The 14,750-nt window shown below is 30.4% G+C and overlaps 2 protein-coding genes across 2 annotated transcripts; one reads left to right on the forward strand and one right to left on the reverse strand.

Annotated features, from left to right (window-relative positions):
* The first annotated feature begins 3,615 nt into the window (after nt 1-3,615).
* Nucleotides 3,616-8,476, forward strand: LOC146904621 (alpha/beta-Hydrolases superfamily protein). The gene is made up of 6 exons (XM_085727596.1): nt 3,616-4,027; nt 4,926-4,962; nt 5,881-6,117; nt 6,239-6,286; nt 7,641-8,086; nt 8,175-8,476. Exons 1-6 carry the CDS (start codon nt 3,726-3,728, stop codon nt 8,245-8,247), a joined length of 1,143 nt encoding a protein of 380 aa, XP_085583722.1. The 5' UTR covers nt 3,616-3,725; the 3' UTR covers nt 8,248-8,476.
* A 3,087-nt stretch (nt 8,477-11,563) lies between these two features.
* Nucleotides 11,564-12,553, reverse strand: LOC146904622 (TPD1 protein homolog 1-like). The gene is made up of 2 exons (XM_085727597.1): nt 12,442-12,553; nt 11,564-12,076 (listed from the first exon to the last, which is right to left on the reverse strand). The coding sequence occupies exons 1-2, from the start codon at nt 12,497-12,499 to the stop codon at nt 11,778-11,780; spliced, it is 357 nt and encodes a 118-aa protein (XP_085583723.1). The 5' UTR covers nt 12,500-12,553; the 3' UTR covers nt 11,564-11,777.
* Between the last annotated feature and the right edge of the window lie 2,197 nt (nt 12,554-14,750).

The raw sequence follows: 14,750 nt of genomic DNA on the forward strand, positions 1-14,750 counted from the left end.
ATTAATTAGAAACAAAACAATATTTAATTTTGTATTTAACTTTGAAAGTGACCGTTAATTAAAAACAAAATTTTTCTGCAAAAGTGACAATTAAAAAGGAACGGAGAGAGTAAGAATGATTTAATAAATAAAATTTATTTTATCATTAAAATCAACACAACTAATTTCTTAATATTTGTCATTATTGCCCTCTCCAGTTCCTCCCTCTCTTCCATTTTCTTCATTGAGATGTAGCTTTCGGTCAATTATTTATTCGAGATCACTACCCCTCTCTCTCTCAATCTAAATAAATGATTTTCACATCGATTTAGGTTTTTTCTGTGCGGTTTCGTCGTCTCAATCAATGTTTTTCCATCTTGTTACGATATTCATTTGATTTTTATTGAAATATCATTTATTCAATCAATGATTTGAGAGACAACAAGACAAATCCAGAGGCACAAGTATTCCAATCATTATAATTTTATCATATTATTTTTATATATTTTGTCGTTGCACACTTTTCGCAAACTCATTCTTTATGCTTTCAACGATGTTGATGATACATTCTATCAATTTAAATGAATGATAAAAATATTTTGTTATTCTTAATAAAACTAAGTTTCTTATAAACGGCAAATAATTCAAATAAGACAATATAATAAGACGAAAACACTAGTCCCCCCCTCTATCAAGGGTTTGGAGATTGCAATGTACATTTCTCATCATATAGTATTTTGAAAGCAAGCTAGCAAGTAGCATCATGCAATCTGAGCTGGCAGTCGACAATCAATTTGAAGAATGCAAGGAGCCAAAGAAACCAGATAACGACAAAAGACAAACTCCGAAAACCACGAAACTAACACAAACCCGAAATTCACACGTGTCACTGTCAAACCTCAACAAGACCATCCCCACTATCAATAACATCGCCATCACAGCCCACCACCCCCTTCACACTAACAAACACAAACGGGATTGATTCACGTCAATAAAGGCATGCTGGTTGTTTTGAATCATAAGTCAGACGATAAAAATGACAATAGTGTTAGGTTGTTTGATGTTATGATCGAGTTTTAAATATTATTATTTATAAGAGATTAACAAAAATTAATGTATTTGGTTTAAAATTCAGTTTAAATACTTCAACTTTCATTGACTAAATCTTCTTCTATAAATAGGATTAGAGGGAATAATTTTATATTTATGTGTGAGTTATCGAGTGGCTATTGTAATTTTTTCTATCTAAAAAAGACATGTTGTTTAATAAAAAAAACTACTTAATACTAAAATGGTTAGACGATGATGGCATGAAAAATGGTTTGAACAAAAAATTGTTTGTCTTTGAATGCGCGACTGCGAGGTAAGGACGTCGGTGGTACGTTTTGAGGGGAAAAAAAAAAACAAAAGAAGTTTGATCCAAGATAAAAAAACACAAGCAGTTGGGTTAAAATATGTTGGGTTAATTATGTTTGTAGTCCCTATAAAATAGTGACCTTGTAAGTTTAACCCTTACTTAATTTTAATAGCATTTTTAGTCCCTAATTTTGTTTTTTTGCCCTGAGTATTAGTCTCTACTCAATTCAAATTTGTTTAATTTATGCTTAAACTCTTAAATTTTTGAACAATTTTTTGCAGACATGTTTAGAACATTACTAAAAGTTTCTCCGCAAAAAATTATCGTAAAATTTGATTTCTACATCCAGATTTTATTACTTTTTATCTTTAACTTTTGTCGTTTTAAAAAATTCATATTTAATTCATTTCATATTTGAAAATTCTAAATTTTAGTAAACGAACCTTTCATAGTGTTCTAATCTTGTCTCAAAAAAATCGTTCAAAAATTTAAGAGTTTAAGGATAATTAATCAAACTTTGTTTTAGCAGGGACTAAAATTATAAGTAAATTTTTTTTTTATAGGGACTAAAAATGCTATTAAAATTAAGTAAGGACTAAACTTACAAGGTCGCTATTTTATAGGGACTAGAAACATAATTAACCCAAATATGTTTTTAAATTTTTCTATTCAATCCAATTAAATGCAGTTAGGTTAATATATATATATATATATATATATATATATATATATATATATATATATATATATGTATATCTTGTCAAAAAAAAGTATATATTATATGGATTAAAATTATAAATATTCAACAAATTATATTTATCTTTTTCAATGACAACAATAATATAAAAAATATAACAAAAATTCTTATATTTTTAAATAACACAAACAATATAACATTATTAAGCAAAAATTTCTTTAAGAGTATAATTGAAATAACAAAAAAAAAACAGCTCAATATCCCCTCAAAATCTTTTATTCTTTTTATATACTGTATAAATTAAATTAATATCACAAATATACTAGAGTAATATATCTGATATCCTGTGAAGCCTGAATACAAGATACGATACGGCACCGACTGGGATACGTTAATAAAAAAATTATATAATTAAATATACAATATAATTAAAACCATTTTTTTTAATATGTCAATATATTAACAAACACAAGAAACCAATCATAAGCACGAAGCACATCAACATAAATATAAGCAATATTGACGATTAAGAGAGTATAAATTAATATCACAAACACACTAGAGTATAAATTAAGAGAGTATATTTGGGGCCTAACTCAACCTTACAAAACCGGCTTGTAAGGTGAGGATTGCCTCCTCTTTATATACTCTTCTCAAGAGTCTTATCTATCCGATGTGTATCCGATGTGGGACTTGGGTTTTTCCCAATACACCCCCCCTCACGCCCAGCACTCTTTGGGCTTGGTGCGTGAATAGGTTTAGGTGGCCCTTGAATTCGACAAGCTCTGATACCATGTTGAAATTTGGGGCCTAACTCAACCTTACAAAACCGGCTTGTAAGGTGAGGATTGCCTCCTCTTTATATACTCTTCTCAAGAGTCTTATCTATCCGATGTGTATCCGATGTGGGACTTGGGTTTTTCCCAATAGCAAACACAGTAGTAAAGTAATATATCTAATGTAAAATATAACTTAAAATATATTAAAATTAACGTTGTAGACTTATAATATCAATTTTGTTTGAAATATGTGAAGTACTAATAATGGACTCACTTCAGTCACATTTATAAGCAAAAACATTTCAGTCACATCTATAAGCAAAAATAAATATTTAGATCAATCGAATAACTAATATATTTGATTTATATATAGGTCAGGTACGTTAGTAATTCTTTTTTTGGTGGTGTCTAAGGATCGAACCCAGACCTTATATATATTATACATTATCCTTATCAACTGAGTTTGCTCACAGGGACGTACGTTAGTAATTCAATGAAGCTAAAAACAATTTTTTTAGTTTATAAATGCAACAAAAAAGAGTAATAATATATAATAAAGAAATAAATTAATATGATTTTATTCGTCAATTTAGTCCATAAATCTGTTTTTCGTTTATCAATTTAAAAACACTCTCGCGGCGATAACTCATACATTTAAAAACCAAAATAATTTCCTAAAAAAAAAAAACCAAAATAATTATCGACTCAAGCAAACTCCTTCACCTTCACGTTTACACGCGCACACAATCACACACTCGCACGTGCACTTTTCCCTTTTCCTCGCCACTTATCTCTCTCTACACACACACACACTTTTCTTTTCTTCACTCATTCTTTCTTCTCTCTCAAATCCAAATCAAAATCAAATCCAAAACCATAAAACATCCCAAACAAACAAACCCTAATTCCTGCAATGGGAGCAGTAACTTCATCCATGGCAGCAAAATTCGCTTTCTTCCCACCAAATCCACCTTCCTATGGACTCGGAGTAGACGAATCAACTGGCAAAAACAAGATCACTGGTGTTTCAACTCGTGAAAACGTCGACGTTTTGAAACTTTGTACTAAAAGAGGAAACAATATCGTTGCTTTGTATATAAAAAACTCTTCAGCTTCGTTAACTATTCTGTATTCTCATGGTAACGCTGCTGATCTAGGTCAGATGTATGAGTTGTTCAGTGAACTCAGTATTCATCTTCGTGTTAATCTCTTGTGGTATGCTCTCACGTGACACTCACGTGCTTCTTCTTCGTTAATCACTTTTTGAATTGTCATTAGCATAAAATTGACACTAATTAATTAATTGTTAATTTTATAATATTTTTTTAAATTTAATTGTCTTATTTTGTGTCTGTTGAAATTATTAGCATTATCTTTGTTAATTTAAATTATGTAAAAAGAATGTTGACTCTCTCTAGTTAGTAAGAAAAAGGGGTGATTATGAAGCATTGATGCGGACACGACACTGACGCTAAACACCGACACTGTTAATAATTTGAGAAAATCAAATTATTTAGTGTAATTATATGTGTCAGTGTCGTGTCGGTGTTGGACACGGCATGTGTCACACACTGGACACGCCTCATCCGAAGAGTGTTCGTGCTTCGGAGGGTGATAGTAATCCAGAGTTAAATATCACTTTAAACTTTTAATTTGATTAAATTTAGAAAATAAACTAAGTTTTTAGAGCTAAATTTGTTAGAAAAAAAGTTGGACCAAGATTGTTATTTCCTTTTTTGGTATTGTAAGAGTAACTATCAATGTTAGTTTTTTTTAGTTTCTGTTGATACTAATGTTTATGCTGTTTTAAATTATGTAAGATTTTGTTTGAATATTTATTTGTGGGTTATTAAATTTAGAATGAAAAAAAATACTTAGTTGTTAGAGCTAAATATGTGAAAAATAAGGTTTGACCAACTTCCCTTTTTTTGGCGTTGTATGTTATTTATGTCATGTGCCAACAACTAGCTTATTGTGTTTTTACTGTTATTGTCATTTTTATTATTGTTGTTGTTGTGGTAGTTGTTATTGTTATTGTTATTGTTATTGACTTGTTGTTATTGTTGGGTCAATTTTTGAATTTTGATTTCTTTTTTTTTGTTTTGTTTTGTAGTTATGACTATTCTGGGTATGGACAGTCCTCTGGGAAGGTAAGCAAGCTGTCTATATGATTTGTATAGTTTTGAAGTTACATTTAATTTTTGAGGTTGAGGTTGAGGTTGAGGTTGATATCGTTGTAAATTGTGATTTAAATTTAATTTAATTGGAAAATGTTATTGTATTGTAAAATGCACCTTTTGCACACCACCAAAAAAAATGCACCCTTTGCATGTTTGTTTAACAATTTGCCTTTATAATTCTAAGAGAAGAAAAAAATGAAATACAAGTTTTAGTTACTATTCACAAAGTGTAGATAAATCTCAAATCAGTGGTGTAGATCATTTAAAATGATTTGTTGATTGAATGTGTAACTTGAGTCGATTGATCTTAAATAAATGGCCGGGATCAATTTATGTGTGTAAATGCATGTATATTTGTTAATGTCAGGGAGTCCAGATCCTAATTTTCATGATTGTTATAAACATCTTGAATGAAGTAATGTTCCAATTTTTGACAAGATAGTTTTTTCTATAGGAAGATAAGATCGTTAGTTACAATGTTGTCAATCGTGTACCATAGAAAATTGCAGTATGTTCAAATTTCGCTACACTATAGTGATACGGCGCCGCTATTTGACAACACTTTCTACTAAATAGTGTATCTCACGTTAGTGATTTGTTCAAGTTCCGCTATATTGTAGCACTATAACACCGCTATTTGATAGTTATGACTAGACAACTCAAATATTTTATTTGATTTTATTCAGTTTTTGGATATTTTATTATTCTCAGCAATTTTTTATAAAACAAAAATGATAGTTAACCTTAATGAAATATTTTGCTCTCATATTATATGTACCAAATAAACGATAAAAAAAATGTATAGACTATAGATCATTATGAAATTGCTTGATATTTATCTGAATGGGAGATTCGGTTGATAGTAACCGTGTGCAACTTTTTGGACAGCCTAGTGAACAGAACACCTATGCAGATATAGAAGCTGCTTATAAATGTTTGATAGAAATGTATGGGTCCAAAGAAGAAGATATTATTCTGTACGGACAATCTGTTGGTAGCGGTCCTACTACAGATTTGGCTGCTCGTTTACCCAATCTTCGAGCTGTAATTCTCCACAGTCCCATCTTATCCGGCCTTAGAGTCATGTATCCCGTGAAGCGGACGTACTGGTTCGACATTTATAAGGTTTTATCTCTATATCAATTCTAAATTGGTGGCTTAGATGTTCAATTTGGATCTGTGTTTTATTGTGTCATATTAGTTTTGATGATTTTCTTCTGTTTTTTTGTTTTGTTTTGTTTTGCAGAACATTGATAAAATTCCCTTGGTCAATTGTCCAGTTTTGGTAATTCATGTGAGTATATTCATTTTGTAACAAATATATTATATCAAACTAGAATATTTTTGAGTACTTATGCAACGGCTAAAGTATTATAGCATTTGTCCCCTTTTCTTTCTATTGCGTTCCCTCATCATTGTGGTAATATTCTTATTGAAACTAATTGAGAATTCTTGCTCTCAGTCGCTGAGAAATTCTTGATTATTGTTGTTGTGGTTGTCTATCTAAGCTTTCTGTATGTATTTCACAAAGATTGTGTTAAGATTTCCAAAGTACTTTTTATAGGAAATGGAACTAGAAGTACCGTTTTTATTGAAAAAATCTTTCCAATATCCATATGCGTTTTGGGTCAAATTAGAAAATCTAGGAGTCTTGATTGGTCATTCTTCTGTTTCTTTTGTTTTTTCTTCATAAAAAAAGAACACTAAAAGATGGACACTCTAGCCTTTCTTATCTTCTTCCTCTTCTGTCCATTTGATTAGCAGAGTTCCCCACAGTTCTTAATTTCTTGCAATGCTTGCTAAAATGCACCTATGGTGTTGGCAACTAACATACATACATACATCTTATGCTTGCAAGTTGCAATAATATGTTTTCATTCATTACTTCAATACATCATTGATGACAAATCCATTCACTTAAACTTAATGATTGTGTGCTTATAAAAAAAAAACTTTATGATTGTGTTGTGCAAATGTTTAGGAATTGCAAAGAGTTTTTTTTCCAATATTCTTAATTGTCTGTCATTTTATTTAAAGTTTTTTCTTTTCATCTCTTTGTGATCAGCATATGGATGCTTGTTGGAAATGGCTGGCCAAACAACTTTAAATTGGACATTGATCTATCAATATTAATTCACTTTAGTTATTTGAATAACTCAAATCAAGTTTTGGATATTTCATTTCATGTGGGAACTATTCTGAAAGTGCCCATTGCCTTTGCTTTTTGTAAGCTAACTAACTATTTCTAGTGTTTAATATGCTAAATGGTGGTAGCACTCTTGCCCAGCTTTTTTGTGCATTCAAGCTTTTAAATCCAGTTCTTATTTTTCATCAACAGTAAAACATTATGCTTAAATAACAAATTATGTTATCCCATGCTTTTTTTATGTTATGTGCACTAAAAGAAGCCGGGAAAGTGAATCAACTTGGTTATCTTGCATATTTGATGCATAATTGACATCAATATTTAATGGTCTTGTTAAATTTGATATTTGGGAACATTTTGATTGCTTATAATACTTTCGGTGGTCAATTGTCTTGTTAATTGCCTAAACTAATACTGGCATAATGCAATCAATGTATACGTTTTAACTTTCGGGCATGTCGATTTACTAAGATGGTTGTTTATATTGTTGTGTTTCTTTTAGGGAACGGCCGATGATGTAGTAGATTGCTCCCACGGGAAGCAACTTTGGGAACATTGTAAAGAAAAGTATGAACCGTTATGGGTTAAAGGAGGAAATCATTGTGACCTAGAGCTTTACCCTCAATATATAAAGCACCTAAAGAAATTTATTGCAGCTATTGAGAAGTCCTCGCGTCACAGAATTGAATCTGGACCCACTCCCGATCAACCGGACATACCTCGGAACAGCACAGATTTTAGAGAGAAACCTAGACCCAGCATGGATATAAGGGAGAATTCTAGACGAAGTATTGAATTTAAAGACAAGGCTAGAATAAGCACAGACCATAAAGAAAAATCAAGATCAGGCGTGGATAAGAGAGATAAATCAAGAAAGAGTGTTGATCGTGCCGATAAAGTAAATAATGGAGCAGACATTCCTGAGAAAGCTAGAAATAGCATTGACCGGTAAGCCATAAACCACATTCAAATGTGCCAAGGTTATTTACACTAATGTTGTTTCTGACTATTTTTATGTTTATGTATGTGGCTGCAGTTTTGGAGGGATGGTGAGATCAGTTGGATTTTGCAATATTGATTGTTTCAGGCCCTCGGCGACTCATGCATAAAAATAACACGCTTACACGCTGAGGTTGCATTCTTCTAATTATTATTTGATTGGTTTATGGGATGTATGGTTTATAGGAAACTGTTCCACTGTCTGATTTATTTTCTTAATATATAGATGAAAAGTAATTTAACCAGGTAGTAGATCATGAACATATGCTGCTAAATTTTTCCTTCCATTTCATAATCTAACCTCTCTGTTGTCTGCATAGACTGAGGTATTTGGATCTATTCTTTGGGTGTCGTTGCTTGCTATACAAACAAAACTTACACAAAAAGTCAACAATTATGAAGTATTAGATTAGATCTCTTCTGCTTCTGTGCAATGTTACACTCTTTTTCTGCGTAAAAACTTGCTAAATTCAGTTGCTTTGAAATGTTATTTTCTCCTTTTGCTTTATCAAGTGTCACTCCTATGGCATTCTCCAATTAACATCATGTTGATTTGCCCTACTGCATTCTATTGATGTCTGTATGCCATGAAGAATCGATAGTTTTTCTTTTTAAAAGCAAACCTAATTCTAAATACTAACATTGCCTTTCAACTGAACTTCGGATTATTATAGTCCGCTCCTCCGGGAACCAGAGTTAAAACAATAAATATACCAACAACTAATAGCTTTTATTCCGTATCCAGTTACCAGTATCTGATACTCTAGAACTGTTTTAAGAATGAAAAGGGTTAAGGGTCAAGATTCACCATAAAAAAAAAAAAAAAAAAAAAAAAAGAAGAATGAAAAGGGTCAAGACATTCCCCCCACGTGTTTGATTTGTTGAATTGTATCACGATTCATGAATGATTCTATGTGTTTTACAGACTGAACAGGTAAAAATGGGAATAACTGTTTGTATGTGTTTGGAAATATTAGGTCTCGGGTGTTGCAAATTTGCAGTGCAATAGAATATTGAAACATTGTGGCTTCATGAGGCATTTGCTAATGTAATCATTCTCACATGTATGTAATTATGCAGAATGTGGAAACCTGAATATAAGAAACTCGCAAGTCTATAAATTACTCACATTTGTTTATTTAATATCCTATGCATTTCTTACATTTTGTGTATAATCTCGTAAGATATCTGCAAAAAGATTTTTGCGTTGAGATGATGTGTTAAGGGTTTTTACACACTATGTGTCAATTTTGAGTTAAGAAAACGTAGTATATATCAATTAAACATATGATACAAAGAATTTAATTAATATACTATGTCGGTGTATCAATTAATGAATATAAAATCACATGAGTTGTTATTTTGTGGTAATGTTGACGAAGATTTAGACCATATCTTCAAAGAGTGAACCTACGTGAAAAAGGTATGGTTTCACTCTCCTTCGGGTGTTCGATTAGAGGATTCTTCCCTCTCTTTCATATCTTGTCTTGAAGAGGTCATTTGTCATTCATCGTTAGATGTCATCTCATGTTCTTTCTTTATGTTATGGGATTTGGTTTGCTCGTAAGGCTTGGACTGTAGTGGATGACTATAATCCAGAGCCTTCCAATTCATCCATTTATTGGAACCCCTTCCTCCATCGTTGTAAAGTTAATGTTCGATGTTGTTGACCCGATTAACAATATGTGGTGTATTGGTGTTGTTGTTAGAGATTCAGACGGATATGTTGCAGTAGCAACTACTTGGTCTTTCAAAGCCTTTCCAAATTTTTATATTGGTGAGACATTGGGTGTGAGACTAGCGATTCAATTTGCTCTAGATATGGGGTTTTTTCCATGTGATGTTTGAAGACGACTCTTTTAATATGGTATGAGTTTTTCACAGCCTTTCAAATAATCAATCTTACTTTAGTATGGTGCTTGTTGATTGTGATCGTCTTAGTTTCCGTTTTAATTCTTTTTCATTGAGTCATGTTAAACGTAGTGCTAATATGAGGACTCATCTTTTAGCCAAATTTACTTTATCTTCCTTGGATACTGTTTGGATTGAAGAAAGTCCTCCTTGTACTATTGCTACTTATCTTGTAGCCGATTTGGTTACTTAATGAAATCTTGTTTTCGTTAAAAAAATCAAAATGGAATTGATATAACTCTATGGATATATTTCTTTTATTGTGTTGTCTCTACGGCAAACTTCTCAACCTTTCAATCAATTGGAAGGTTAAAGTTTAGAATTTAAGAGGAAAGTGGATAATATTGAAGGAAAAGTGTAAAAAAAAAAAAAAAAAAAATCCTTCATTAATTTGATTGTCTTGATACTATCATCTGTAAAATGTACTGCATTACACGTAAACACAGTTTCCTACATTTGCAAATTAAATCCAAAATAAATTATCATGATAGGGATTATGCAATTTTGTCAAGGAAGAGTAATGATTAGTGAATATGAAACTCCTTTCCACTCATACACGGCATCGACTATTAAATTAAATTAAGCATAATAGTGGACTACGAAACTTAACATTTTATTCCTAAAACATGATATATCAACGTAAAAGGTACTAATATATAAGAATACTCTAAAACTTACGCTGTAAATCTTTTCCTAAACCCTTCAAAGTGCATTAAATCTTTGATAAAATTTCATAATCATTCTCATGATAAATATTTTGGAATTTAGTTGGCAAATGCAGGAAACAGTATTTACGTGTAGTGCAATACATTTTACAGATGATAGTATCAATCAAAATTATGAAGGATTTTGTATTTTAAGTATTTTCTTTCAACATTACCCGTTTTCCTCTTAACCATTTATGAGCTTATCAACAACTTTTGTTTATGGAGAAAATTAGTCAGACGAACACAATTGTATGTTATACATGTTCCTAGATGAAGATTAATCACTGCTGCAAGTTTGCATTGATAACATGCTAACAAAAAAAAAGAGTATCAAAGAATATTTAGTTTACTCATGCAAACTTCCTGGTCAAATAGAAATACATATAGTAAATTGTATGTAACATTAATCGCACTTTTTTTTTACTCATGAAACACAATTAATTTAGTTTTTTTTTTTTGAGGGACTTTAGTTTCTTTTTCTTTTGACTCATCATTTTTATAATTTCCTAAATAACATATTTTTCCCATGATTTTTGCACACTATAGACATTATTTTATTTTGGTCAAACATCATATAATTAGAATCTCATCTTAAGATGAATAAGTGAAGAATTCGTGGTTTAAACTCTGGTCTTTATATGTATGATGCAAAATTTCTACCAACCGAGCTATGCACAGGAACATATATTATTATTTTGAGAGAATAAGAATCTCATATATGATCTGTATGTAGACAAAGTAAGAGTGAAGATGGACAAAAGCTAAAGATGCGTAAATAAATTAATGAGAACAATGTACCAAAATAAAATAAAATAAATGAGAGCAATAATAAAATTAATTATTATAATTTGTAAAACAAAACTGAATTGATATAACCATATATGGGAAGTTTTAATTTTACAGATACATTCTCTCACTTATGAATTCAAAACTTTCAATATCAATGGATGGATAAGTACCACATTATTTTCCTTCAAAAAAAAAGTACATTATTATTTGTGTTGTGTGTACTAATAATAAACCTAAGAACATGCAATTTGAGAAGAAATTGGTGTAAATGTAAACTGAGGCTCCCATGCATAAGAGAAGTTGACAGATTCACCACGATGAAGTGGTTCTCCTTTGATGAGAAGACAATCATCACTAAAAATTGCAGGATCAACAGGTAGATTTGTTTTAAATCCATTGCATTTGAACTTTATTTCTGATTGAGTACAAATGCAATTGTTGGTTACAGTAACATTATACACTGTCTTTCCATGTGATGATGTTTTTTGTTGCTTAACTTGAATGTCTTTCAAAGAGCAAGGTTGCCCATAAGCTGCAATATCAACCAAGAATTAATTAACATTAAAATATTGAGTAACAAAAATAATAATTAATTGAATAATTAGTATCTATAAAAAAATTGTAATTTGAAATCAATTATTGTGAATCATATGATTCCGTAATCATTTGATCCAACGTTCAAGACTTAGACCAGTACTTACAAAAAAGGATCACCAAATGATTGAACTCGCACAAAAATACCTTTATGACTAACAATTTAATTACGTAGTTGTAATTTTGCAATGTATAATTGCAAAGACATTTTTGCAATGGATGAACTTTATGTGTATGCATAAAAAATAAAAATATACATTACAAAATTATGTGTTTGCGTGCTACAAATGAAAGGTGTGATACCTTGGAAAACTAGGGCAAGGAAGAGAGTGAGGGAGAGAAGATTGAAAATTGCAGCCATTTGAGATGTGATAGTGTAAATGTGATAAACTAATAGTGTTTTTGCAAGATGAGAATGCTCATTGTTTACACTATTATTTATAGGATCAATTGGTAACAAAATTAATAGTGAAAGTATTTTATTTTTAATGGCATTAAAGGTGAATTGTTGATTTTCCGATGATTTGCTTTTGAATTTTCCTTTCTTTGTTATCAGAGCTAGAATCAGTAAAAAAATTGGGTGAATCAATAGTTATTTGTTGAAAAGGCAAGAGTCAATAATTGATCCATTACACTATTGCATTTAATAAAAAATACTTTGATTTTGATTATTAAATATATTTGAAAAAATGTAAGGAATGTAAGGTCAAGACTCAAGAATCACTAATTAATTAATTAAATGCAATATTAAATCACCATGATTTTAATTTTTGAAAAAAATGTTGCAATAAAGATACTTGCATGTAGAGAAAAAAAAAGTTTTGTTTTCCATTGACTGGAAAATACTTCTATTTAAAGGGTTGACTGATCATTTAATTATTGGTCAAAGTCACTTAATTATTACTTAATTTATAAATAAATTATCTTAAAAACTATAAATAGATAAAAAAACATAATAAATTTCTATCAAGTGAAAAAAAGTTAAGATTCTTTTTTAAAAAAATTACAATCCTGATTAATCAATTATGACGAAAATTAGGATTTCCAAATAAACAATAAACATTTTATTTTAATCAAAAAAAACAATAAACATTTTTTTAAGGGAAATAAACAATGAACATAAACCCTCTAAAAAAAAGCAATAAAACAAATTTTATTAAAATAAAATAAGCAGTAAATTTTTTTGAAAGAATAGTTTTTTCTTTTTGAAAGGATAAACATAAACAATATGCTATAAACAATATGTTGAGTCGTTGATCATATCTACTACCAATATATTAAAAATCAATCAATCTCCAACGATTTGACTAATATGCGTCAATTTTTTTAATGTTTCTCATTTAATGGGCTATCGGATTTTTTTTGAAGAATAATTGGCTATTTGGTTATTTGTGACACCATCTTCTACTATATACTATACGAAAATCAACCTACAACAAAATTTCATAACTAATCTCGATTAAACTCATAATTTTCTTAATTTTATCAACCTAAAAGTCATTTTAAAAATAAAGTTATAATTTTAAAAATATAGAAAAACAATTATTCTCTTCTCTTTGTCAAAAAAAGTTATTATTTTCTTCTCTTATGTTATTCAAATCTCAGATACGTCAAAATAAAATAACAAAGTCTCCATAAACTCCAACATAGTATATAAACAAAACAAATCCTAAAAATGTCATAATCAGAGCCCTAATCTAGATTCCAAAAGCAAGGAAAAGACTCAATACTCACGCCGTCTCAAGCGCCCCGGACCTGCACGTCTACAACTTTTTACAATGGCGAGGCAGTTAACCAAACAACCCACTGGAGGATAAGTTTACATTCAACATTAAGAAACTACGAATTCAAATATAGTATAATAGGATTTCAAATATCACATATACATACTTTCATAAATCAACAACATTAATCATTAATCATATAAGAGTATCTTACATCATTCCCCATTTATCTTTATCACCAAATTCCACCAACATCATCAAGTAGAAAATATGATCATATATTCATCTTCACTTACTCCACATAAGGTGCATAATTCACATCAATGCATATAATTCATCCAATGCATATAATTCACATCATTTACATGATTCATATCATTCACGTAGTTCACGTAACTCAATTACATCACAACAATCACCGAAGTCAAGCATAAATTATTTCACATAGATTCATATGCATGCAATGTTGTAGACACGACTCTACATGCATGTGGTACCGTTTTGGATGTTGGAGTTATTTTACCGATTGATCCGCTATCAACACTTATCATCAACACTAGACTTGATCATGTATGCATGAACATATGACCAAACATTGCATATATTCACTACAAGAAAATATGTTGTTTGTGACAGGTAAAATAAGGCTTTGCAACGGTGCAAACTGTCGCAATTGGATATTTGCGACAGTTCCTCAACCGACGGGAAAATGCATGTCACAAAGGCATCTCATGACGGTTCCGCAAATTGTCGTTACAACCTTCGTAGCAGGTATTGCGACAGTTCGTAACTGTCGTAGTGTGCATTTTTTATTTTTGTTTGAATGGGTCTTATAGACTTGCAGCGAAAGTTCAAAACCATCACAAATGTCAAATTTTGATATTTTTA

The sequence above is a fragment of the Medicago sativa genome, chromosome 7 (assembly GCF_051527215.1).
Source record: "Medicago sativa cultivar Bolivia chromosome 7, Bolivia_mono, whole genome shotgun sequence".
Taxonomy (NCBI): domain Eukaryota; kingdom Viridiplantae; phylum Streptophyta; class Magnoliopsida; order Fabales; family Fabaceae; genus Medicago; species Medicago sativa.

What these genes read in the sequence shown, in the direction of transcription:
- LOC146904621 (XM_085727596.1), top strand. Translation starts at nt 3,726, where the DNA reads ATGGGAGCAGTAACTTCATCCATGGCAGCAAAATTCGCTTTCTTCCCA. An exon ending in GTCCAGTTTTGGTAATTCAT is followed by an intron (nt 6,287 to 7,640) that starts GTGAGTATATTC and finishes TGTTTCTTTTAG; the next exon opens with GGAACGGCCGATGATGTAGT. An exon ending in GCTAGAAATAGCATTGACCG is followed by an intron (nt 8,087 to 8,174) that starts GTAAGCCATAAA and finishes ATGTGGCTGCAG; the next exon opens with TTTTGGAGGGATGGTGAGAT.
- LOC146904622 (XM_085727597.1), bottom strand. Translation starts at nt 12,499, where the DNA reads ATGGCTGCAATTTTCAATCTTCTCTCCCTCACTCTCTTCCTTGCCCTA. An exon ending in CCTTGCCCTAGTTTTCCAAG is followed by an intron (nt 12,077 to 12,441) that starts GTATCACACCTT and finishes TTGATATTGCAG; the next exon opens with CTTATGGGCAACCTTGCTCT.